The sequence below is a fragment of the Glossina fuscipes genome, unplaced genomic scaffold (assembly GCF_014805625.2).
Source record: "Glossina fuscipes isolate IAEA_lab_2018 unplaced genomic scaffold, Yale_Gfus_2 61535, whole genome shotgun sequence".
Taxonomy (NCBI): Eukaryota; Metazoa; Arthropoda; class Insecta; order Diptera; family Glossinidae; genus Glossina; species Glossina fuscipes.
In genome coordinates this window covers 45,271-72,669 of record NW_024003747.1, presented here as the reverse complement: position 1 = coordinate 72,669, position 27,399 = coordinate 45,271, and the positions used below count along the sequence as shown (strand labels likewise).

General features: G+C 36.8%; 1 protein-coding gene across 4 annotated transcripts in view; it reads left to right on the top strand.

Annotated features, from left to right (window-relative positions):
• Positions 1 to 27,399, top strand: part of LOC119643699 (bumetanide-sensitive sodium-(potassium)-chloride cotransporter) — a 53,579-nt gene that overhangs the window by 5,857 nt on the left and 20,323 nt on the right. For 2 of the 4 annotated variants that reach the window (XM_038043110.1, XM_038043112.1), the window contains 11 exons: positions 3,579 to 3,846; positions 5,217 to 5,470; positions 5,537 to 5,651; positions 6,013 to 6,152; positions 6,219 to 6,384; positions 6,442 to 6,584; positions 6,630 to 6,766; positions 6,833 to 6,968; positions 7,044 to 7,526; positions 10,245 to 10,355; positions 10,420 to 10,639. In XM_038043110.1, coding sequence (XP_037899038.1) covers positions 3,579 to 3,846; positions 5,217 to 5,470; positions 5,537 to 5,651; positions 6,013 to 6,152; positions 6,219 to 6,384; positions 6,442 to 6,584; positions 6,630 to 6,766; positions 6,833 to 6,968; positions 7,044 to 7,526; positions 10,245 to 10,355; positions 10,420 to 10,639 — 2,173 coding nt within the window. The remainder of the gene's footprint in view (positions 1 to 3,578; positions 3,847 to 5,216; positions 5,471 to 5,536; positions 5,652 to 6,012; positions 6,153 to 6,218; positions 6,385 to 6,441; positions 6,585 to 6,629; positions 6,767 to 6,832; positions 6,969 to 7,043; positions 7,527 to 10,244; positions 10,356 to 10,419; positions 10,640 to 27,399) is intronic. The other 2 variants (XM_038043113.1, XM_038043111.1) reach the window with 1 other exon arrangement.

Here is a 27,399-nt window from a genome sequence, read left to right as displayed (position 1 = left end):
TTTTTTCCACCGCATGTAATGGTCTAGAAACAGTTGATTCATCAATTGCGAAGCTGTTCGAAAGTTTCTGGCGACTTTGAGCTGGATTTTCATCCAGTAAGTCTTGCAATTCATTGTCTTCGACATTTTTTTATTATTCCAGACAATTTTTTGTAATCGGCACCAAAATCATTATTTTTAAATCCTTGAAACCAATACTGACAATTGAGATATGGCGGGGCAACATCACCATAAGCTTCTGAAAGTATTTAATGGGCTTCGGAAGCAGAGCTCTTTCAATCAAACAACAGAAGTGATGAATGATGAAAATACAATTTTAAACGTTTCATGATTAGCGTCTGTATACACTGTATACCTCTATAATGCCAAATTGAAAACTATTATTTTAAGTAAAGAAAGGTCAAAATCGTTGAATTTAATCGTTATGTTCACTGGTGTTTCTCATTTCTTTAGCACTTCTACCTGGAGATGTCGCTGTCCGAAATTATTGCAAGCACCTAATATATCCACTTAATTTCAACTGTGACATTCGTCGTAGAACAAACCTTTATGTAATATATCAATATTTTACTGTCACCAAATACCGCATTAAAGGCTAGTGCTACTACTTGATCGATTACGACGATTTTTATACGTGTCTTTTAATTTACCATGGTAAATATTTTACACTAGATTCTATTTTAACATAACTCATACGTCTAAAGTTAAATTTTGTCCTCTTGAACGGTTGCACTGAAGTCTAGACCAGGAGTTAGTATGAATTGTGAGCTATGTCTATTAAGTGCAAGTTGATGAATGAGTCCGTTTTTAACCCTAAGTTGTGGCTTTCGACTAATTTTGTGTGCGCCAAGCTTCAGCTTTCTTTCTTAATTTTTTCGACACACGAAAAGAAGGCAATGCACAATCATAGAGAAACATATTTAAATCGAATTTTATACTCATGGAAGATGGGTATGCTCTACAAGGCCAATTTCTGAGTGTTACAAACCAAAGCGTAAATGTGATATGAAAGTCAGCTAAAACAATCTGTTTACCCGCCATATTGGAATGATCTTAACTTTCCTTTTTTTTTTATTTATTCATTTACTTACACATGAAAATCAACTACAATAAATCTCTGAATAAGTTTCTGCAAACAAATCTGAACGGTTTGAACAGCTCATAATTATATTTACATTGGTTAAACTTAATAAAAATAAACTGCCTAGAGAAGCGGTTAGGCACATTAAAGATTATCTTACCAAGTGATGTGAGCGAATCGATAGTACCATTTACTAATTTAATTAGAGACGGAAACACCAAAAGTAAATCTACCTTTCTCACATGATAGTAAACAGAACAGAAGCAATCTATTTTCATAAAAAGATAGAGAGACGAGTGGGTCTCGATTCAAATTCCTAAGCGCAAACAGCAAGAATTGCTCCTGAACGAATTTAATAGAATCTACATAACACCTATAGGAACGAGACCACACCACAGAGGCACACTCAGTTATTGCTGTAACTAAGCACATGTATAACCTGTTTTTTTTTTGGAGCCTTAAGCTCTTTGGATCATCATCTCTTAATGAAATCTAGCGCAAAATTAGCTTTACTTAAAGAGAGTTCAATATGCAAATTAAAACGGAATCTTTGGTTATTCTTTTCATTATGTTTTCATATGACAAGGAAATATTCTTTGACAGCAAATCTAGAATATAGTATGTTATATATTCAACGTGCAGATTAGTATGGGCGCATTACCGGAATGCCATTTTTCTGTTGCTTAAAATATAGGGAATGATAATGCATATATGAAATTATATCCGTGCGAAATAGATTACTGGTGTGTACTTCCGTAGAAACAGTGTTATCGTATATGTTTATTTGTAATTACGCAATTTGTTCATAATAGAGAGGTAGCTAGAAGAGGTTTGGTTGCATAAAGTTCAAAAATGTTTCAGTCCGATTGCGAAGATGTTTTCAAAAGTTTCATTTTTATCTTTTGAACAATCTGCAAGCTACAATAGGAATCGATCTGAAAACTTTTCTACATATATTTCCTATAACAAGACAAAAATGTTGTTCAAGAATTGTTGACTGGCCTATCATCTTTCTTTTAATTGACAGTAAAATTGGAGCAATTCATTTTTCTTAGACCGCAGAGCATTAAGAAAAGTGAAAACTTTTTTACTCAAAATTTTCCGAAGCATTTTTGCAACGCGTGTACTTTACTGTTGGCTAGAGAAAAAGGAAGAAATGCTGTTCTCATTTTCAAATAAGCATTGGAGATATTATAACGTTTAATATGGTAAAGTGAAAGTCCGTTCTTTGCGATTTTTCGTATTGGTCCAAATACTTTTGGGATTAAGTTCCTACCTCTGGCTTATGGTTTTTAGGATAGCTTAGTATTTACAATTCTTAGAAAATACATTGACAAATGATCTATTTACAGAACTTATATTTACAATGTTTTAGTGCTTTTTGTCATTGTATCCGTTTGAATTTCATGATTCAAATCTTTTGACTCGACTTTGTTTGTCGTCCTTAAATGCTTCACGTATTTACGCTTTTAAAAATCAGTCATGTTTTTGTAACATTTTCATGTTTTTCCCTTTTGTTTGCTAAATGTCCTGCGAATTGTCTTTCATCTTGCCGGCAATAAAGATGCGGAAAGCATCATGACTCTGTAATTGATTTTCACATTTTAGGCATTCTGTACCTTAAGAAATCAGATACTCCTTTCCTCATTTATGATTTTCGTAACCATATTGATACGTAAAGTGCTTTTTTCAATATCATGCGTTTTCTCAAAATTCCTCATAGTAGATTCGTAGCACTTAACTATTTACGAAGAAATTATTTGCAGAGGTTACAATTTTACTTTTGAAAACACTTCATTTTCTTCAGCCCATTTAATCGGCTTGTTTCCTCGAATGTTACAATTCGATTTTTCTCACCTTCAGAAAATTTTCTATTTACAAGACTTATTAGAACCAGCCATCAATACTAGATCTCTGATATTTTTGTTAATCCTTTCACCTATTGGATTTTCTCAATATTTTGCGAAATTTTGCTTTCTATGAAATTAGGCAGTTTTCACTAAGACTAATTTTAACAAACGTCTGATTTTCGCAACAATATTTTCAATCAACCCCTAGACATTTACGTCTGCCGTTTGGATTTTACAAATCTCATAATTCAACATTTAATATAAAAGACTGCGAAAGTTAATATAAAATAGGTGATATATACCATATATTGTTAGTAAAATTTCCCAAATTGAGTTTTGAAGTAAATATGACCACCAATGGTTATATTCCGCGGTTCGGAATAAAGCCCTGGACATCAATACAATGTTTTTAAGACCTAAGCGTTTATGCTTACAGTAAAAAGTTGTGTAAAATCGGTCTTCAATGCTATCTAATACTTCCACAATCAAAAAAAAAACCTTAAGACGTCTTCAACCCCCGACTATAGTTGAAAGTCAAATTCCAAGAGCTCGCCTGCATGTGAAAATAGTTTTTCCTTCCGTTTTCAGTAATCTGCACGCGTTCTTTTTTAAAAACTAACTTCAATAACAGTGTATCCTTTCCATAGAATACTCATAGTTTAAACCGCCGCAATTCCGATCTGGATGCTCCAAATAGCATGTTGAATGGTATGATTAAATTTGGCTGGATTAAGGGTGTACTAGTGCGTTGCCTGCTTAATATATGGGGCGTTATGCTATTTTTACGTCTTAGTTGGGTTGTTGGACAAGCTGGTATTCTCGAGGCTTTTGTGTTAATACTGACCACGACAGTTGTTACCAGTATTACAGCATTGTCAATGTCAGCGATTAGTACGAATGGCGTCATCAAAGGAGGTAAGTACATAATTACGAAGTTACGTTATTGATATCCAATAGAATTTTTGAAAAGTTCGAACTTTCGTTTGATTGCCTTGGGGCAATAATCTTTACTTCCTTTGATCTTTTAAATTATTAAACTATGGTACTTAATCATAAAATAGCATACGCGTTAACAAATTACAAATTATCCAAATTGTTTACCAAACTCCGCGTTCAAATCAGGAAACTTTATGTGCATTTACGCTTATTTGCGCGCTCTTACACAATCGTATTAAGCGAACAGCGAGGAGGATTATTTCACCTAAGGATCTATGAACATTCAATTTCGCATGGCTTGAAGAACCAAGAAAATCATTATCCATTTTAAGACAATTGATGATTTTTATTCCACGTTGCTTCTAACAACGAAAACCAATTTTGGCTTGGTCGCGTACTAGCCACCTTTGTCTACCGTGTCTGCCGTGCGAAATCTCACATAAACCACGCAGTCCCATTCTCATTCAATACGTCGTTGTAAGTGACTAATTCCTTTAAGGCATTAGACCGTTACAGTCAAAAGTAATCCTTACCACACAGTAACTGTCAGCAAGTTTGTAAATTATTATATAATAAATCATTGGTACCCATCCGAGTTTCAACAACGTTAACGTTACTCATAATCGTCGAAAATATCGAGGTGTTGAAGGAAAACCTGACGAATTGCTCTATTAAAGGAAAAAACCTCAATTACTGCTTTTCTATCTTGCGGAACTTTTTATATCTAATGCAATATCAACCAACTATTTTTGGGATATCCTCTGTGGGGAAAACCACGGTGATAATTTCAAAAACATATTAGGCAGAGTAGAGGAGAAATAGGGAGTATAGTTTCAATAAGACTTAAATGTGACGAAAAGGGGAGAAATTTTTGCAAAGGGCGCCAACGTGATGTGAGAACAAATTCCAAGAAGAACACCAGGAAAACCGAATGGAACTATTAAAGATCTTACATAAGTACGTTATAGTCGGCATTACGTTTATGCTCAAGTGCGTCCAGAACTACAGAACTACAAAGTGCATACACTGTCCTCACCTACGAGCAGCTGAGCTTTCCCGTGCATTTAGATAAAAATCTCCGAATTAGGTCAGATTTAATCATCTTAGCAAGTGAAGATCTTGTATAAGTTCAAGGAAAAAGTTATGTTAGGAATATTTTATTCACAATTTTTTTTAATAAATACGAGTTATATACCTTCGATACGTGGCTGCACAAGAAGGTAGGTATCCCGAAACGGAAAATTATGTAAATCTTAAAAAAGTAATGCCAAAATCTTATACCGACAGGAATTCTGCAGATTTCTGTATTATTGTCATACATATATCTGTATATACATACATATTTTTAGGCGGGACCTATTATATGATATCGCGTTCCTTGGGGCCAGAATTTGGAGGTTCTATTGGCTTAATATTCTCGTTGGCTAATGCTGTAGCGTGTGCAATGTATGTTGTGGGCTTTTGCGAATCAATGTCAGATTTATTGCGTTCATTTGATGTTAACATTGTCGACGGCGGTATTCAAGACGTCCGCATTATTGGCAGCGTTACCATATTGATATTGCTAGTGATTGTGGTAGTTGGCATGGAATGGGAGGCTAAGGTATACAACTTCTTATATTATGCTATCATAAGTTTGGCTTTGACATGATTCGTTGTGCATTTATAGGCGCAAATTGGCTTGTTAATTATATTGCTGGTAGCTATCGCGGATTTCATGATTGGCAGTTTAATTGGACCGAAAAGTGAATTGGAACGTTCTAAAGGCTTTCTTGGTTATAACGGTAATACGAAAATTATTGTAACCTACACCACTTAAGGGTATATTAAGTTTACGGGGATGTATACAATGCCCAGAATTTGAATCGATTTAAACCCAGTGATTTCGAATAGATTTAAACTTGCCTGTCTGTCCGTGTTCTTATTTTGAAATTGGTACATCGATGGGTTTGGTCTCAAGGAGCAGTACTGAAAATGGTTTGGATCGAATCAGTTGTCATATAACACCGTATTTTGAAGGATCGTTATATGAGTAATTGCATTAAGCGAGGTGGTGTAGGATGGACCGTGGCTGTAAGATTCTTTCTTGCTTTTTGGTTATTGTTATTATTTTATTTCGTTCTATCTGAAAATTTATTTTTTCAGTGACTTTGTTTAAAAATAACTTTTTTGCTGACTATCGCTTGGAAAAAGGAATACAACATGATTTTTTTTCGGTTTTTGCTATATTCTTTCCGGCTGCTACTGGCATTTTGGCTGGCGCCAATATATCTGGAGATTTAAAGGTTAAACTCATTTAGTTCTTCTCATTTTCGATTCGAACACTGACTTCGTGAATGATCTTTTGTTAGGATCCTCAAAAATCTATACCTAAGGGAACTCTATTAGCCATATTTATTACAACAGCTACTTATTTGATTATGGTTTTGATGGCCGGCGCTGCTGTTGCCCGTGATGCCACCGGCAATACAACCGATGCCTTTAATAGTTCGTACGAATTCCTAATTTGCACTCCAGGTAGTTTATGTTGTTAAATTTTACAAGCTTTCATATATTAATGCTCGCCTATCGCAGGTGAGTGCAACTATGGTTTGCAAAACTCATTTCAAGTTATCGAATTGGTGTCTGGTTTTGGTCCACTTATTTACGCTGGCTGTTTTGCTGCCACGCTTTCCTCAGCTTTGGCTAGCTTGGTGTCGGCTCCTAAAGTTTTTCAGGTACGTTTTGCAAAACAAAATCAGCATTATCACGTTATTTATTAGGTCTTTAAAATGATTTTAATCGCAAAGGCTCTTTGTAAAGATCAACTATATCCGAAAATTGTTTGGTTCGCTAAAGGTTTTGGTAAAAATAACGAGCCAGTACGAGGTTATGTGCTAACATTTATTATTGCAGTGGCGTAAGTGTTGTTTTTCTTCTTTAGTGGAAAGAAATAATTTTAATTTCTGCTTATTTATCGTTTCAGTTTTATTTTAATTGGTGAACTGAACCTTATAGCACCACTGATATCTAATTTCTTTTTGGCCGCTTATATGTTAATTAATTTTAGCACATTTCATGCCAGCCTAGCCAAGCCAGTTGGTTGGCGACCCACGTTTAAGGTATGCAAGCTATCGTAAATTAACCGCATTTTTTATTTTGTTGCTATCTTTCAATTTAACTTTTTTTATGTATAGTATTACAATATGTGGTTAAGCCTTGTGGGTGCCATATTGTGCGTGGCTGTCATGTTCCTAATATCATGGGCTACGGCTTTAATTACGTTCGCTGTAGTATTGGCTCTGTACTTAATCGTTGCTTATCGCAAGCCAGATGTTAATTGGGGTTCCACCACTCAAGCACAAACATATAAAAACGCTTTAATATCAGTGCAACAGCTGAACAATGTAGAAGAGCACGTTAAAAATTATCGGCCGCAAATTTTAGTACTATCTGGTTTACCAAATACGCGTCCTATACTAGTGGATTTTGCCTATATGCTAACAAAAAACTTATCACTTTTAGTATGCGGTCATGTATTGCGTGGTTCGAATGCTCAACGATATCGAAGTTATTTACAAGAACGAGCAACTGCTTGGTTTCGCAGACATCGTGTCAAAGGTTTCTATTCGCTGGTTGATGGTGAAGACTTTGAATCTGGCTCGAGAGCTTTAATGATGGTAAGTGCCTAAAACGCAAATGGAAATCTCCTTCAATATATATGCCGACGTTTATTGCTGATTATAAAATGGTTAATAGTGAAGAATTTTCATTAACATGCGCTACTTACCTATCTTCATCTTTAATTACTCGATTTTTTTCTTTTTCGGATTGGAACGTTTCCTTAATACCCTATACTGAGTATATTATACTTTCTTAAGTTTGTCAAAAGTTACCATTTTTTTGGTTCATAGACAAAAAAATGCATCAAAAATTTCATTTCATACAAGTGTTCATTGCCCTGGCATGACAAGATGCGTTATATCCGATTACTAATTTGGTTTCAATATCTAATTTGGTTGTTTCTGAATACCACGTTTTTGAAGGGTAGAGCTCTCTAAAATATAATTGTGCGCCTGGATTTTTCAAAGATTTTTAACAAGTCCTTGAGCTTAGGTGCTTTCCCTTTACTTTGGAAGACTTGTTTCCTTATTCCTATTCACAAAAGTGGAAGGAGACAACTTGTAGAGAACTACAGAGGCATTGCCAAGTTGAGTGTCTTGTCTAAACTGTTCGAGCGAGTGGTGACTCAGCATATGGCCTTTGCCATCAAATCGTATGTTTCTCCTCTCCAACATGGCTTTCGAAAAGGAAGATCTACCAAACTGTTAGAGTTTACTTCTCATGTTTTCAAGGCTGCTTCTATTGGCTCTCGCACTGATGTCATATACATTGATTCTAGCAAAGCGTTTGATATGATTAACCATAACTTACTTATCTTTAAACTCCAAGCCCCTTGCTTTCCTTTCTATTTATTGAAATGGTTAAGCTCTTATCTGCGCAATAGATCATTCAGGGTTTCGTTTAACTTCATTACCTTGGATAAATTTTCCGTGACGTCTGGCGGCGTACCTCAAGGCAGCCACTTAGGACCCATTTTATTTAATTTATACATTAATGATTTGCTCTCGGTGATTAAATCGAGCGAGATTTTAATGTGATGTGCGTGATCATGTGAAACTGTTTTCTTCCATTTCCGTAAAATCCTAATCACATCAGCTTCAAAGTGGCTTGAATAATTTGGTTGCATGATGTTCTTTGAACCTTCTCAAATTATAAATAAATGTAAGAAGCTTTCTTTCTCAAGAAAGAAGTCATTCATTACTCAGTATTTCATTGATTCGCACAAGTTGGAGGACGTCGTTTTGTTCACAGATCTAGGCGTACTATTTGACCATAGCTTACGTTTTAACTTGCATATTGAGCTCTCGTTAAGCAAAGTTAGGTCCGCGCTTGGTTTTTTAAGGAGGTGGCCCAAAGAGCTTGATGATCCTTATATTACGAAAAGGCTGTAAATGTGTTTGGTTAGACCTATACTTGAGTATGCCTCTGTTGTGTGGTCGCAGAAATCTAAATGATGTCTATCACTTATTCTCATTATCAGACTCTTTAAAGTCTATTAAAGCAACTTTGCTTAATATGCGCGGTTTACCTATGTCGTACTTAAATTAACATTTCATTCTTAATATCTTAATTTTCATTTAAAATAATATTGTGTTGTTAACGTGTTGGTTGTCAAGCTTATTGTGTTTGCAATGGTTTAGGGGTTCACTTGCAACCTGGATCAGTTCGTGTTGCGGTTGTGCTTCTGTGCTAGCTGTGTACTTGTTTTTTTTTTTATTTTTTTATGTTTCTTTCTCTCTTTTTATTTATTTGTACATGAACTTTTATTTTTAACTTTTTAGTTTATTTTTAAACTTACTTTGTTATTATTATTCTTCTTTTTTCTTCCTTTTCATTGTATACTAGTTTTAAAATAATTAGTATAAGATTTTCTCTTAGGATGCACTGAATTCGACTGCAATTTTCTTTTTATGAATTTCATGTATAAATGGGTAAAATAAAAAAAAAAATATAAAAAAAAAATACCCCACACCACCCATATTACATTAAATACCCTGTACCACTCTACAGTTTTTCATTCAACAACACTTCAAAATAAGCCTTTATATGGGAAGTGGTTAGAAAGATGCGCCGATCTGAACCATTCTTAATATTGTTCGCTCTTGATGTAAAACTAACTATCAAATTTCTCCAAAATATCTCAAAAATTATGGCTTGTAGATTAAACAAAAGAAAACAAGATGGACAAACGGGTAAGCAAGCCCGTCTATTTCAAGTTCTTTTGAGTGTTGCATAAAAAAAACAAATGAATGGCGATATCTAAGAGTTTTACGAAATTTTGTGTCGAGAAAAAAAAAAATTGTGAAAAATTTTTTTATTTTAAAAAGTTTAGCATCAGACAACAGCATAAAGGACTAGATCCCCAGTAACGGGATTGATGTAACGTCGATGGATATATTAAAACACTTCTGAAAACGTAGATATTTAAACGTGGAAATAACATGAATTTGCGGAAATTTTATAAAGACTAGCTGTTAGTAAGCATTTGTTAAGGGTTATACTTGGGATGAATTTGTAATGAATCGAATTTGAAAGGGAAGGTGTAACAGTCTGGACATTTTATCTAATCTGCTCCTGAGAAAAATCTTTAATGAATTTTCATTGTACAAATTTGCTTTGCTTGAGGGCATGGGCAGTTAAAATATGGAACTGCTACCTTCGGCTTAGCTAAAGAATGTAAAGTCAGCTTTGTCATTAAAAACTTGTAAAGATAAACACTTTGTCTTAACACTTTCAATCGCTAAAACCGATTAATTATTTTAATTCCACTGTAGGCTTCTGGTATTGGAAAACTAAAACCAAATATATTATTAATGGGCTACAAGTCGGATTGGTCGACTTGCGACCGCAAAGATTTAATTCAATATTTCAATGTAATGCATAAGGTAAATTAAATATAAATACAAGTAGTAGAAACGAGAAAGATTTAACATATGAATGAATTTATAGGCATTGGATATGTACTTATCTGTGGCTATCCTACGCATACCGAATGGGTTGGACTATTCACAGATATTGGGCGATGAATGTTCGGCGCAGAAAAGCGTTTTTGATATATCACGTAGTCTGCAGCCCAACGAAAGTATAGCCGATCTGAATTCGGTTGAACGTGGTGCACAAATTGGCTTAAGCGGTAGTATGGACTCCTTAAGTCGCAATTTATCCCAAGGTATGTTTATTTTTTATATGTTTATAAACGATGGTTAAAAATTATTTACACCGTTCACTACTGTACTTTTGTTCGATTAGATTATTACTTATTAAATCTTCTTCTTTTATATTTAAAGGGAAAAATTCACCCAAACTAATTACAATAATTAAAATAACCAGTTGTTCATAATTTAATTGAAAAAAAAAACTATCGAAAGTATTTAAGAAAGTTAACGAAGTGTTAACGAAAGCATACGATATCGATCATTGTAGTGTTTGGTTAAATGTCCATGTGTGCGTGGCCAATGACTCAATCAGGATCATTCTCATAATATATGAAGATTCGTTCTAGAATTTGTAACTACTTCACATTATGAAACGCAATAATTAAATTTTTTAAATTGTTGCATTTTTTTAATAATTGACAACCCATGGGCTAATTTTCAATATCGATATGTGAAATTAAATAATGAATATATACTTTGCAGTCTTAGACACGAACGTGTACTGCCAATGTATTCAGGATGGCTGTCGAAACACATTGTCCTACAAATTTTTAATACTATTTGATATATTAAGAAATTAGCGTGAAGTTTTAGGCGCTTGCATTAATGTTGATTAACGATTTCCATAGGTAAAAGTGATAAAGTAGCGCCAAACACCGGTGTACACGTTAAATTCAGTGATTTTGACCTTTCTCTACATAAAATAGTAGTTTTCCGTGAAATACTATTGAGCTATTCATTGTATAAAGATGGTAATCATGGAACCCTTAAAACTGCATTTTTGACATTCATCACTTTCATTCGCTTTCGCTGCTTGCCAGACAAAAAAATAAGAGCTTTTTGCGGCGTATTGTGACTGGCGAATAGAAGTAGATCTACTATTATAATCCCAAGCCCAAAAAGTCATGCATTGGCTCAGGAGAGCCATCCATATCAACACTCAAGGGGAATACTTATGGTCACAAAGTTTTGCTATGCACATGGTACGATCAGCAAGCTAGTGTATTATAAACCGCTAAAAACATAAAAACTCTTACTGCAGATGTCTACCGGCATCAATCGAATATATTAGACGATGTACTGTTGGGAGAAAATATCAGCAATAGCGGTAAGAATGGCTATCGTACGAATTGACTGAAAATTCCATTTTGGCCATTTGTGGCGAGGGTTGTCAAAGATATATGACATCATGTAGTGTATCATATTTAACAGTCTGTACCTAACCTTCTAAATGATCTAAAGTTAGTTTCAAAAAAGACATGGAAAATTTTTACAGCTTAGTAGATTGATATTATTATTCTATTTATTTGTTGATCATAACGTGAATTTCAACCAATATAAGTATCCTGTCGTTATACATTGCTGACATCACCAACTTATTCCTAAATATAAAAATTAGAGAAACATTAAGCCTTCCCCGCTGAAATGTTGAAAGTGGCGAAACGCCACATTGACCACATTTTAAGGAAGAGAGGGATACTAATTCTCGTATTTTTTCGAAGAAATTTGTAGCATGTGGCAGAATCCTTGCCACCTACTCAAACAACCTATGTTGATATCATTTAAGTCACATAGAAATGAGTACGAAACTTTTCAATATTTGAGCCTAGGATCTCTAAGTTTTGCCGATTCTCTGAAAGCCGGTATAATAGCCTGCAATCTAAACTCGAAGATATTTCGCAGACTAATGTGTGCAGCTCACCTATAGTTAGCCTTTACAGTCCAACAGTACAGTTTTTATCACTCCTTCGCATAGACTATTAAAATGCGCAGATCTTGCGGGAAGAAATTTCTGTTCAATTCCGTCGTCAGGACACTGCTGGTGGAATATTTGCAAATGAGACAGTCTTAAAAACAGGGGTTTTAATTTTGCTAATACCTGATGCACGTGAAATTTATAGCATTGTCTGACCAGGTTATTTTGGCTTTCCTATGATTCAGACGAAACGCTCTACAGCAGTTAAAAATGTGTAGATATGCCAGGAACAACTTTTAAGTAAGAAGTCTGTGTTGATAAACGAACAAGAATGAAAATGTAGTTTTTTATTCACCATTTCTCATATCCGACTTGTAGTGAAATTGCTTGCGGTAATGCGAAAAGTTTTGTTAGGGTGTATGCAATTACGAGGAAAATTATTGATGATATGTTGAGTCATTTTGGTTTTAGACAGAAACACTGGACGCATATCGAGATTATGCTGTTGAAAGCTTTTCACCCACCAAGGGTTGAATATTGTTGCAGGATTGTGGCATGGTACTGCATGATAGCGCGTGAATAGCGCCTTACTAAACGAATGACTTTTTGGTAATTTGATGGAATATCGAGTATTAAAGTCCAAAGTTGAGTTTTCAAATGTCCCACAAATTATATTTGATCAGTCAATAAATGGCGCAAGGAAATGAAGGTTACTTGTTACCTATATTGTTGTTTGCTCTTTTTTCTGCTGCAAAATGTATCTGCGAATCAACAGAACATCAAACTAAATGGCGTGTAAGGACCAGGACTTCGTGCAAATTTCAAAACTAAACATATGAACTTGTTCAAAAATGCATTGCATTTTTCAAAACGAAGTATAGTATTGGCAACCAATTGTACAACGAAGCGGTTGATAAAATGGTAAAATCGGATCCATTTTCCCAAATATTCGAACATAGAAGTATATCCGGATATATCCCCACGCAATTCTAGCCGATTTTCCTGAGATATCTCACGGTCGAATTTGATGTCTGCACTTGTAGCAGAACGAGCTTCATTATATTTGCTTTCCACTTTCCAAAAAGATTTAACGAGCATATTTTCTTTATGCTTAATGGAATTGACGTTTACAGTTAATAACCATGAATTTCAAGTAGGAAATCCATCACCGATGACTGTTCATCCACCAAGCCAGCCGGTATCGCTTAGAACGTCTACACGTTTGTATAATAAGGAATCTATTTTTTTTTTTTTTTTTTTTTTTTTTTTTGTTTGTTTAGAGATGGATTGGACCAGTTAAGTTAATGTTAGATCCATAATCCAGAAACGAAGTTGAGAGCGATTGATGAAAAAATTTAAGCATAGGTAGACTGATGTGGCAGAGTGTTCGCAATGAGAGGCTCTGTTCCGCTGTCAATCCATAAATCACCGTCCTTGTTACTGTACTGTCAAGATCCGGCTAATAATGCCGATAAAAGAAAAAGTGTAGGCGATTCGTGATTGTAATAGAAATACTAAATGTAAAATTAGAATGAAAACTCAGCTGATTTGATAAAGGCAGTCAGTTGCTTCAAATGCCTAAAGTTACCAGCACGAAAAATTTCATATAGATTGTTATACAGGTTAAATATACTGAAAGATTGTCTAAGGATGTCAAACCTCCTGCACTCAAAAATAAGGTGCTCGGCAGACTCAGTAATATTGCAATCCTCACAGATGTCAGAGGAGGAGACTTTGATCATTTTAAAATAGACCTTGTCGTAGGTGTGATTACTCATAAGACGGTGAAGAACTTTAAATTCCCATGTTGTGAATTTTCCTTTAGGTAGAAGCGTGGGTGTCAAAAAAGGGTAAATTTTGTAGAACAGCCGGTCACTTTTTTCTCTAGCTTAAACATGATACCCATCTTTCCATTCTTTTATGATGAGTTTTTTGACTAGCAGAAAAGCTTCGCTGGGGGGGTAGTTTATGGACAAAACTGTACCATCGAACCTAGCTTGACGAGCATGGAAGTCAGCTTTTGCATTGATACTAAAACCGCAGTGACCTGGGATCCAGATGATGTGGCAAATTTCAATACTTGTGTCTTTTAAAAGGTTGTAGATATCGAAGACATACTTATTGAATGGGTCTTTGTTCTTGATTAAAATTAGAGCAGATTTGCTGTCAGAGAAAACTACAAATTTTTTCAGCTTAATTTCAGATGCGTGGATGATTGCTTGTCTGATGGCCAGAAGTTCAATGAAAGTGGATGATAGTTCTTGTAGAACTTTAAATTTTCCTATAAGTAAGTTTGGGTATTCAATAATTGAAAAACTAGAGATGTCCGAATTGATAGATCCATCCGTTGCGTATATTTTGAAGTTATTTTCGACGAAGTGGTTAAGTTTTTGCAGACAAGCGATTCGAAGACAAGACCCTGATCGATTTTTTTTTGAGTTGGTGATTGAATTAAGTAAGTTTAATTCAACTACGCATTTATCATGAATAATATTATTCCAGGAGGGTATTGAGTTAACTTTATTGAAGATGTTACTGAATTTTTTGAAGCAGTTAGAGTAACTACTGATGACATGATTGTGTCTGGAAGCGACCTCGTCAAAGAAGGCAGGTTTGAAGATTTTTATCTTGAGAAGTTCTTTTGCAGTTACAAGATAAATTCTCTTAGCAACGGGGAGTTCATAAGAGATGGAACGTAAAATTGATGTTGGTGTTGAGGGGGACAAACCGGTACAACGTCTTAGGATTGAGTGTTGAAAGGTTTGTATTTTTTTTAATGTATACGCAGGAGCGTTACACGATGTAGAGTAGGGATATTCAATTTTGGATCTAACAATAGATTTGTAAACGTTTAATGCTTTCCTAGGTGGGAGTCCGGTGTGAATGTTGGTCAGAAGTTTGATGACATTTGAGCCTGTGTTGCAATTTTCGAGGCTATCCTTGTAATGCTCATGCGTGGTTAAACTTGAGTTGATTATTCTGCCCAAAAATTTAAAAGAGGAAGACGGACTGATTTTTATACCATTGATTGTAATGTAAAAAATTTTTTTGGGACCCTTAGCAAAGCGAACGACTTTTGATTTTTCCGGGTTGAAAGTTAGATTTAAGCCTGCACAAAGTTTGTGAAAAAGATTGGCTTTAGTGTCCAGGTTACGGACTGCTTCCATTAATGATTTTCCAGCAGTGATGATGAGGAAATCGTCAGCATATTGAAATGGGTAGAATTGTCCTGTAATTGATGTAAACCGGCTGTGTATAAATTGAAGAGAACTGGGCTGAGACAGCTACCTTGAGGTAAGCCTCCACAAACTTCGACTGTATGTGAATCTAATGCGAGAGTTCTCGAGGAAAGAAAGTTGAGAACCCAATGCCTATTTTGTGTCGGGATTTTAAAATCAGATAGAATTTGGTCCAGTTTCGCTAAGTTTACACAGTCGTAAGCTTTATTAATGTCTAAGCAAAGCATGACTACCTGGTTCCCATTTGCTTTTTCATTGTGAAAAGGACTTCATTAAGGCACATACCGGTGGAGATATTTTTTTGGTAAGCAAAGGACCTTGACGGGAGAAGGTGTGAGTGATTCAGGAATTTTGTTAGTCTTTCTTTAATCATTTGGTTGGTAATTTTTAGAAGAACAGGCAAGAGGGATATGGGTCTGAAGTTGGTGAATATTTCAAGATCTTTTCCGGGTTTAGGAATGGGCACTATTTTAATTGTACGCCAAACGGGGGGAAACGAGTTGGTCATCCAGCGCTCATTTATAGCAGATAGCAGGGTTAGAAGGCTTGGCATGGGAAGGACCTTTATCATTTCATATTTGATTCCGTCATGGCCTGCTGCTGTGGACTTCTTTTTCGACTTAAGGACGTGCATGAGTTCATCAAGGGAGAATGGAGAGATGTTTTCCATCCGAGAGTTAAGTAAGGAGGTTTGGAGACCACATGTCGAGGGAACTTGAGCTTTCAGCCATTCAAGGTAGGATTTGTTGTTGAGATCATCCCAAATGGGGTGCTTGCATTTCTTTTTTGTGGTGCGATGACCATTTAAAAATTTCCAGAATGGCTTTGTATTGCTATTTGAGCATAGTTCTTCGATAACGAGGGCTCGATGGCATCTTTTGGCTTTTCTAATCGATTTCTTCCATTCTTTTTGTGATAACTTGAAATCTTCAAAATTCGAAATATTGGGGTATTTGGAAAATTTTTGTTTAGCAGCCTGTAATCTACGGAATTGTGAAGTGAGCAGCTCGTTCCACCAAGGTTTTGGTGTGTAGGAATTCGAGATTTGGATGTCGGATTTGGCGTTAATTATTTCTTGTTGAAATGAGCACTGGATAGATTCGACCTGTGGCTCAAGACATACGTGAATAAGATTATTTAGGAGTTTTTTCCTCGAGATAAAGTCATTTATCTTGTACGAGGTAATAGAGGTGGCATTAAAGAGAATAGGAAGGTGGTGGCTGTTTCCCAGGAAAATTTCTTCTTTAACCTCCCGTTTGAATGTGAGATGGGTTGCGTTAGTGAAAGTAAGATCCAACACGCTACCACAATTGTTGGTCGTAGAGTGAAAATAGGTTGGTGAATTATCATTCAGACAATAGAAGTTACTAGCTTTAATGATTTCTTGCAAGGCTTTGCCTTTATTGTTTGACACGGAGTCACCAAAGCAAGGGTGTCTTGCATTGAAATCTCCTGCAATTATGACATTGTGGAAACTATTGAGCATATCACAGAGACGATTAAAGTCATCCCGGAAAGATTGAATGGGGATGTTGGGCGTGAAATAGCAAGCAGCAATGACGATATTAGGTTTTAGACAAGAGGTTTTGATAATGACTATGTCAGCAGTCGATTTAAATGGGATTTGTTTGAAGGATATGCCTTTTCTGGCAAGGATGGCAACACCTCCATAGCCGTCACTTCTACATTTATAAGCGGAGTTGTAATTTGAGATTTTGAGATCGGAAATTTTTTCATCGGACAGAAAGATTTCACTCAAGATGGCCAAATCAGTACGGTTGGAATTTATGAAAAAATCAAGAGAATGGGCATTACGCCTGAAGCTTTGTATGTTATACTGTAGGAAGGACGTCATGAGAAATGTTAGAACATGATAGGGCCGATCCAGATGTACCTTGTTTTAAAAGATCAAATTTTGATTTAAGGGAACTTATTTCTGTTTGGATGGTTTTAAGCATGTCTTCTTGAGAAGAGATGGAGAGAATCCTGAAAATCTTTTCCAGAATTATCTCCATTTCAGTGGATTTATGTTTATTGACGAAAGTATGCTTTTCAGGGGGCGGGGTAGGTTTTTTTGGCTCCTGCGACTTGTTACTGTGACTCGAGGGCGTTTTGAGAGACATTCTGTGCAAGGACTTGGGAATACTTGTTTTAATTTTTAAAACTGCATTGAAGTTTTTGTTAATTAAAATATTATTTATATCAATAGTAGGGTCTCTGATATTGTTAGGAGCATTGCTGTCCTTCATTGCTGGGAAGTTTACGTCATAGTTTTCAAGTAAATTGTATGGGTTGTTAGAGAATTTCTCTTTGTATTCTCTAAAAGATAAATTCTGGATGGTTAAAATTTTTTTTAAATTTTCCTCTTTCTTTCTTTTTGGACACTCTCGAAATGTTACGTTGTGGTCCAGCGACCCGCAATCTAGACATTTGATTGAGAGGCATGAGTCCGTAGGACAGGCCGGTGACTTGCCACAGTTCAGGCATCTGCTTTCCTTACTTTTGCAGAATTTGGCGATGTGACCAAATCGACCGCAATTATAGCAGAGCCTGACGGAAGGAATGAAGTAGTCAACTGGAATATTGCAATAGTTGAATTTTATACTCTTGGGAATTAGTTTACCCTTGAAACCAATTTTTAGGCTGTTTGTTGGGATGAACATTTCTCTGTCTGCAGGGTCTCTTCTGAGGATTCTTGTAACAGAAATGATTTCAATATCAGAGGTAGCTGAGTTGAGAAAGTCCTCTTCCTTAATTGAAGGTGGAATGTTTTTTACGATCCCAAATTTTTCTGTGAAAATTCTAGGGAAGTAGGCCTTGCAAGACTTTGGACCAAAATCATTGTTTATTATAAAGTTGTTGGCATCAACCGCAGTGGCAAAACCAAGTTTGGCTTTGCCATTGCTGATGGTTTTGATATTAATCAAACCATCCAATTTGAGATCTTTGATGTGTTCGAAAAAAAATAAATCTGAGTTAAGGCGAAAAGGTTTCTCTAGGTTATTGTTGCATACTTCACTGAATACGTAGCACTCACCGGTCGTGTCGTCACTATAACGATTTGGACTAGTTGGGTCAGAGCTCTTTCCTTTTATGGGACTACTATTATTGTTACTGTTCACCGAGCTGTCTTTATTGGGAGGCTTATTCCTAGAGGGAGCGATCGGGGACTTTAAGGAGGTGATATTGACATCCTCAGTCAAGTCTTTTACAGATGAATTGTTCTTATCAGAGATGATCTTTTTGAGACCTTCGTTCTGGGCTGTGATTCTTCTTTTAAGTGAACCCTTGCTATGCGTGATTCGAACAAAATTTTCGAAATCATCATCGTTTGATAACATGTTTGAGAGCCTCACCCCCTTGAGGGGCGGGCGACTTTTAGGTTTCGTGCTAGATTAAAGGCAAGAGAAAAGGATCAACTGACTTACCGAGAAAAGAATGGATATGGAAATCAGCCGTTTTTGGTGGAACCGACAGAGACAAAGAAGAACAAAGCCTTGTAAGTTAAAGCAGTTTTAAGAATTTGACAGGAATCGCCGCTACTTGATGTCCAATGTACAGGTGAGTTGACGAAGTGAGTCTTGTCAGGATGAGGTTGAAGACAGCAGGTAGTGCTGCGCAATTTGCGGAGAAGCACAAGGACGTCGAAGCCTTTGTTGATTTTGTTTAAATGCCGCAACTTCACTATATATATTTTCACTACTTCAAAAGTTTTCAGAAACAAAAAAAAAAAAGGAGAATTTTTTTTCTTTTTTTTGTTGAAAAAAAAATTTATTTTTCAAGAATTTTCTGCAAGAAAGCGTCTTATTTCATGCAGAGTTGCCGAGCGAATGGGGAAGGAATCTATTTATCGCTCATTTGTCGGTATATTTCAGTTGTTTACATTAGAGCTGACAGTCGGCTAATAACCTGTCACAGCTGGTACGATGACAGATGATACTAAAGTAGAATAATCTCCGTATTTCGGCTGTATGGATATATCGGCGGATTTATTTGCAATAAAAGCGTCATATCCTATACAAAAAATGGTAGCTGTGCAAACAGCGCATTTAAAGATTGCGTGTCAGGTGTAGGTAGAGCGGCAGCTAATAATCAGCGTGGATTGCCAAGTTGAAGATATGGCAGATTATTCTGTAGACATGGGCAAACCTGGCGCAGATTCGACGACAAGATTTTCGAAGTGCAATAATATGTTATTGATACTTTTCTGGATAAAAAAGGCAATGACCGGTTTCGCAATTCTATGTAATGTTTTGTTTGTTAGGGAATTGAAACGATTTGCAATCTTTTTCTTGTGCGGATGTGATGCGCTTAAATTTTCAAAGTGAGAACGATCGGTAATGGAGTGCTTTTGAGAAGCACAGTAACAGCAACAAAAGTACTTTTGCGTGAGCAAAGAAACATTTCTGTTGACTGGTTTGTGAATTTATCTGTCCGGTAACTCCCCACATTTTCCAACCTGCAACATCTGTTATCCCAAAATGGTTTCATAAAAAATCGTGATAGGAATTTATCAACAAAAAAAGACTCATTTCCCTCGGGATTGGGCATCAAAATTTGAAGTAATCGTGCGCAGCAAGAAACCATTAGGAACTTGTTTCTGGATGCACACAGATTGCAGCACTCGCTATAAGCATTAAGCTTGTCACCAAATTGATGTAAATTTGCAGCACTGCCCTCCTTAACACTAAGAGGGAAATCTTAAAGTTTTTCAATATTATTTAACTTAAGGTTGTTGATGATGACTATTGCGCACACGACAACAAAGCCAGTTCAATTTGTATATAAGCTAAGGAATTTACGTTTTTTTAATTTCGGCAATTTTGTTTTCCGGCAATCTGCGAAAGAAGGAGCTGTGCTTTCTTCCAAGAAAATTCGACGAATGGTTTGTTGTTGATTTGTTTGCGACTTTTTACTATGATTAATTGAGTAATTACCTTACCGTCTAGTTATCCATCAGTTCCTTCGATTTCACTTTCCTCCAAGGAAGATTTCGCTGGAAGGAATCTTTTATTCTTCTTCGAAAAATCTGAGGCAACCAAGAATCTTAGCCTGGACATTCTTTTAGCTGCGTAACGCTCAAAACTGTGTTTAAATCAACCAGCCTTTTAACAGCGCCACGATTTTTTTTGGCACCATCGTAAGTTCGTTATGATCTTCTCCGATCCAAACCAAATTTTCGTTGGATGCGTTCATTGTAAATATTTAAAAACGGGACGGAGAAACTGGCGAAAACTTGCCTAATGTATGCAGTTGATTACTTAAACTAAATCAAACATAAGTAGCGTAATGTGTCTTCATGTGTCCGTGTTAAATAGACCAATGTTTTAAAACCGAAAATTCGCCTTAACTTGTTTGTCTATAACGTACATACTGCTCTTATGTGATTATTTTGCGCGAGGACGTATAAAATCGCGCAAATTTCACCTTGTACATATGATTGATGAAATGAGTATTGTTTGACCCGATTTTTAACAAAGCATTGTATTTAAATTTATCTAGTCCAAACCATGTTTATTTCGCAATTAATTGTAAAAAATTAATGTGTTTGAAGCAAACAAACGAAATTAGTTTTCCGTGAAATCTAATCATTGATTTATTTATTTTATTTATTTATGCTACACATACATTGTGCAGCTACAGTTTAAATTCAAGTAGACTTAAACTATGCATTAATATTAAAAGCTTAGTTTAGTTAAAATTGCATATAATACTGAAATAATGAGCACTTATAAGCAATTTTATATCTAATAACGAAGGTCAGTACGATATCAGCGCATCCTTAACTGAATCAATGAACTGGGATTATACCATGTAGATAATTAATTCAGTGCAAACATTCCATCCCATGGCATGTGGGGTAAAAAGTTCATACGTGCATTTCCATTGGGTTTATAATAAAAAAAAAAACGAATCGGAGCATTGGAGTTAATCTAAATTTGGCAGACCTGACGAGTCATTTGATAACTTAAACAAGAAAGTAATGCATAAGCCAAACCCACCTTCCCTGAGTGAAGATAATGGTAGAATTAGTAACCTATTTTCGTACGCTGGAAGATAGAAATGTGGCCTCAACGTAAATTTCGTAGCATAAAGAGCAAGAAATTTTTGTGTCGACTGTCACAAATTGATTGGCTTCGCATTAGCGATATAATAATAAAAAAAAAACTTCGAAAAAAATAAATTTCGAGACTTATTGATGAGAACTTTCGAACAGCTTCGCGGTCAAGTATTTGTAGACTTTTGCATACAATAGAAAAAATCCAAAAGAAAGGAAAACGGCTACCGTACGAAATGACTGAAAACGCCATTTCAAACCGTTTCACCACCGCGGTTTCGTTGTTTGCCAGGCCACAAAAAGAAGAATTTTCTGTGGCGTGTTGCGACTGGCGATGAAACGTGGATCTACTAAGACAATCCCAAACTCAAAAAGTCGTGGGTTAGTCCAAGAGAGCCATCCACATCGAAGGGGAAAGTTCACGACCACAATGTTTTTCTGTGCATATAGTGGGATCAGAAAGCTGTAGTGCTGTATGTAAGGATTAAACTTGTACTACATTAGGTTACGTTTTGGGTCTGCTTGCCCATTAATACGCACTTGAAAAATTTGCCTTTTTATAGAAACAAGATATAATTTTTGTGTTCTAGAATACAGACAAGTGAGGAAATTATATTCGGCTGGGACCGAATTTCGCATACCCACCACAATGCATTCTACTTTTCAAGTTCTTTTATTTGATACCCATATCGCTGGTATAATAATAAATTTTTTCTTAATAAAGAAAAAATTTATTGTGGTGTCTTCCATATCCATTTAAAATTAACCCATTTTTAGGCAGATAATATATCCTGATTTGACGAGTGTACAAAATAATTTTAAACGTTTGGTCTTTTCTGCCTTATGATAAACAAGCGCTAAAAAAATGAAAAAAAAGCAAAATAAATTTAATTACTTGTAGCTTTTTGTGCGCTGTACGAGCTTTTGCTCTGATTTGGCCCATTTTCAATACCAACCCGCGTGCAGAAACCGGACGTACCGAGAAGAGTACGAAGCTGCTTAAGTTTTTGAGGTGGTGGGAAGTTTCCAATAGTCTTCTGGGTTTATTCATATATCAAGAAGTGCAAAAATATATCCAAAAAATTCAACCTCTTGGACACGTTACTTCTGTCTAATTGTACCTTCATATCGGCTTGTTCCAACATTTTACAAACATTTCATCTTCCTTCAGAAAAGCTTTTGGATTACATGCTTATGATTTTGCCCGCAGTTTCCTTCTGATTTATCGATAAACTTTCTAATCTAGCTATGTAACAAGCATTTACGTACTTACATATTGGGAAGTTACTTGAGGCGTGATTGGGGCTAGTAGGGGTAGCCTTTAAGGATTGTTAGCGTTATGATTGCCCGTGCGATTAAGAAACTATTGCCATGATTGCGGTATGAGGACTAATTCCAAGACGTCTGTTTTTTCGCAAAGTTCCGTTTTGGAGGCATCTGTGGAGGTTAGTGACTTCTTCAAGTATGTGCGTGATCTCCGCAAAAGCGATGATTTGCCAGTTGAGGCAGAAGAAGAGTGTTTCCAATAGATCTGCGCGCTCTGTTATTTGTAAGAGTCGGAGAAAATTGCAGTTTAGCCCCCTTATGAAGGTATTTAAAGTTTTTATATCTATAGAATTTTGTTAGGAAACTAAGCGATTCATTTCCCAACTCGAGGTATCTTAGTTTATTCAATATTAGAGAGAGATGGTTGTAAGCTTTTTTGGCAGTATTTGTGGATTTTGTTCACTTGCAACAAATTCGCCGTTTGGTACTCTAATGTTGACAGGTCTCGTTTGTCACCCTAATCCTAGACATTGTGATATCGTAGACCAATTTAGCAGTGTGTTGTACGGCTTTAAGGCTATATCGGTATTTCCTCTTATTTTTTTCTTATTATACTTAGAATTCCCCCTTCTTTCTTACTGAATGGTTCGTAAATTTCTAATATTCGATCCAAGCTTTCTTTCCAAGGGTTAAACTTCCCTGGCTGTCTCGAAAAATATTTTTAAACATATCACAACATCTGGAATTTTATCTGAATCGCTCAGGTTGTCCTCCTCTATTGCTGTCTATCTTTTATTTGTTGATCCCTGGCAATGACCAAGTCAGCGTTTGGATTTAATACTGTCTGCATAACCTGTGATCTTTGTCTTCTTAAAGTGTCTGTTGTAATATGTGATATAAGTACTCTTAAGCCTTTGACACTTTACCGACCATTTTCCAGTGTAGGATTTGGATTAGAGTTAGAATTATTGGAAGAATAGGTGAGCGAATTAAATTGTTTGTATATGACTATTTTGTTATGATATATTAAATAAAATACTGTTATGAAATTCGCTTTTATAATATACAGTCTGTATCAATGGATCGCGGATATTTTTGTACAAGAGAAATACGCTTCAAAGTTCTTTTATTTACAAATTTATTTCTTTTAATGTAAGATTATTTACAAATTATTTTTGGCAATGCTCTCGACTGCTTAACGCAAATATTCTTTTTCTACCCTGCTGTCTTTCACAAATATTCTATTTGTATACATTGTTGCCATCATATTACTAGCACCTAATTTTGTGACTTGATTTTTAATTCGTTAACCTGCTTTTGTTGGTAACCGTTTTCATCGGCATGCAGCTGCATGACGCGCCTGCGAATATGCACTTGTCTGCTCTTCCGCTAATCGCTTTCATCGGTCTGCAGCGGCATGATGCCTCGCGAATGTACATTTAGTTGTAGAAAATGACTAGATTTGGGATTTCCGTGACACTACCCTCCACTTAATCTTGTTCGTCCCGAACAAGGTCGTTTCGATATGCGGTCAGTCGGTCCAGGTGTACCACTTTGAATCTAGTTCTGCCTCCGGGATGTTTTCGTATTCGGTAGACCACGTCATTTATCCTTGTGATGATTTTGTACGGACCTTCCCAGTTACATCGCAGTTTTGGTGACATACCTTTTTTATGTAAAAGATTGTACAATAGCACTAAATCCTCTTCCTTAAATCCGTCAGCGTTAGCCCTCAGATCGCATCTTGCTTTCATCCTGTCACTAACGATTTGCGTTCTATTTCGAACCTGTCGGTGCATGTTATCCAATATCACTCTCAATCTAGCAACATATTCGGTCTCGGTCCTTTGGACATTAGGCGGTGTCCCGAATTTTAAGTCTGCTGGTAGCCTCAGATTAGACCCGAACAAAATCTGCGCCGGGAGTAGAGCAGTGTTGTTGTGCGCTGCCGACCTGTATGCCTGTATTAAAAAGATGGGTATGTGTTCATCCCAGTCCTGCTGATCGTCGTCGATCACTTTTCGCAGATGTTCTTGGAGCGTTTGATTAAACCTTTCGACCATTCCGTCAGACTGAGGATGCAACGGAGTCGTTCTAGTTTTATTAATGCCAAATATTTTGCAAACCTCTTGAAAGGTCGAAGATTCAAAGTTCCTACCTTGGTCTGAATGCAGCTCGATGGGGGTTCCAAACCGCGTAACCCAATTATTGACGAATACTTTGGCTATTGTCTTTGCTTCTTGGTTAGCTATGGAGTATACTTCTGACCATTTACTGTAGTAATCAATGACTACCAGTACGTATTTATTTCCTGCATTGCTGGCTGGAAATGGCTCGGCAATATCCATTGCGAGTCTTTCGAACGGTGCACCCACGTTATACTGTTGCAAGCGCCCTCGCGGCTTACTTTTCGGGCCTCTTGATTTGCTGCATCGATCGCAGTTGCGAATCCATACAGTTACGGAATCCTTGATGCCTTGATACCCAATAAAAATTTTCCTTGATCTTCTCCAGGGTTTTTGTTATGCCAAGATGCCCTCCGCTTGGTCCATCGTGCTATTCCCTTATAATTTCATGAGTTCTCGCTTGTGGGACCGCCAGTAATTTCTTAGCCCATGAAGCATCTTCACTATGCCATATGCGCCACAAGCATCCATTTTCAACGGTGAGGCTTTGCCACTGAGCCCAATACGCCTTCGTAATCGGACTTTCTCTTGAAATCTCTTCCCAGGTAGGACACTCCTCCTTTTCTAAGGCCTTGAATATTGCGTTTAAATCTTTGTCAGCCATTTGGGCACTGCGCGTGTCTTCCTTCGAAAAGCTGCCATTGGGCTCCACGATAGTTCGGCAGATGACGACACCTCTTTTATGCTCGTTTTTTACGTAGTGTTTGCAGTGCGGGTCGAATGGTCGGCTGGACATAGCATCGGCATTGTCATGCGATGTGCCGCTACGGTGTGAAATCGAAAATTGGTAGGTTTGCAGTTTTTCAATCCACCTGGCTAGCTGTTCTTCTGGTTCTTTGAAGTTGAGTAACCATCGCAGAGCAGCATGATCTGTCCGTAGGTGAAATTGTTGGCCATTCAGATATTTATGGAAGTGCTTGACAGATTGCGTTATTGCCAGCAGTTCTCGTCGCGTGACACAGTAATTCCTCTCAGATTTAGGTAGGCGCTTGCTGTAATATGCTATGACCTTTTCGTTACCGTCAATTTGCTGGTAGAGCACACTGCCCAAGCCTTCTGCGCTTGCATCGGTATCCAGTATAAATTTTTCTCCTGGTACTGGATGCTGCGCATAGCAGCTCTTTTAACTGCGTGAACGCGTGCTCTTGGGACTCACCCCATGTAAAGGGTTGATTTTTCTTTGTAAGGTCATACAACCGTGGCGAACCTGGCGACGAATCTGCGGTAGTATGTACATAGTCCTAGGGAATTGCGAACTTCGTGCAAATTGTTTGGTTGTGGCCAATCTTTTACTGCTCGGATTTTCTCTTCGTCCGTATGAATTCCCGTCTTGGAGACCTTGTGCCCAAGATATGTCACTTCCTTCCCAAAGAACATACATTTTTCGATACTCAATTTTAATCCTGCTGCCTGCAATCGGTGAAAAACATTTGCCAGATTTTTTAGGTGTTCCTTGAAATCTTTACCCATGACAATAATGTCATCCAAGTACACTAGGCATGTCTTCCAGTGCAGCCCTTTTAGCACGCAGTCCATTAGGCGCTCAAATGTGGCAGGCGCATTGCATAATCCGAACAGCATTATGGTAAACTGATATAAGCCGTCGCCAGCGGAAAATGCGGTCTTTTCGTTGTCATGTTCGGCGACCTCAACCTGCCAGTACCCACACTTCAAATCTAAGGTTGAGAACCATTGCGAACCTGACAAGGTGTCTAAGGTGTCGTCGATCCTAGGCAAAGGGTAGCTATCTTTCTTGGTCACATCGTTCAACTTCCCGTAATTTACACAAAATCTGGTAGACCCATCTTTTTTTTTAACAAGAACCACTAGCGAACACCAAGGGCTATTCGATGGTTCGATAACTTTTCGCTCTTGCATGTCTTTGATTAAGTCTGCCACTTCTCTTTTTGCCAGTGGTATTCTTCTAGGCCGTTGCCGAATCGGATCAGCTCCTGCAGTGTTGATTATATGCTTCGCTGCATTGGTACGACCATTTAAATCCGTACCGCCGGGGAAGACGGACCTCTTTCCCAGCAAAAACTTTTTGGCATATTTCTTCTGCTGCTTGTCCATCTTTTTATGAGAATTTCAGCCTCTGGGGATACCATTGGGCATGTTTTCGGAATTTCGGCTTGATGATTTACTACATATTCGGCTTTTTGGCATTGCGCTATAATGTCACCTTTGTGAATTTTTGCTGTAACGCTGGTTGGGTTTAATAGCCGTACTGGTATTAAATTGTTGATCGATGATACGGCCGCTTTCTCAATGATGATGTTGTATTTCGTACATTCTTTACTCGGCTCGACAACCCATAGATTGTTTAGCC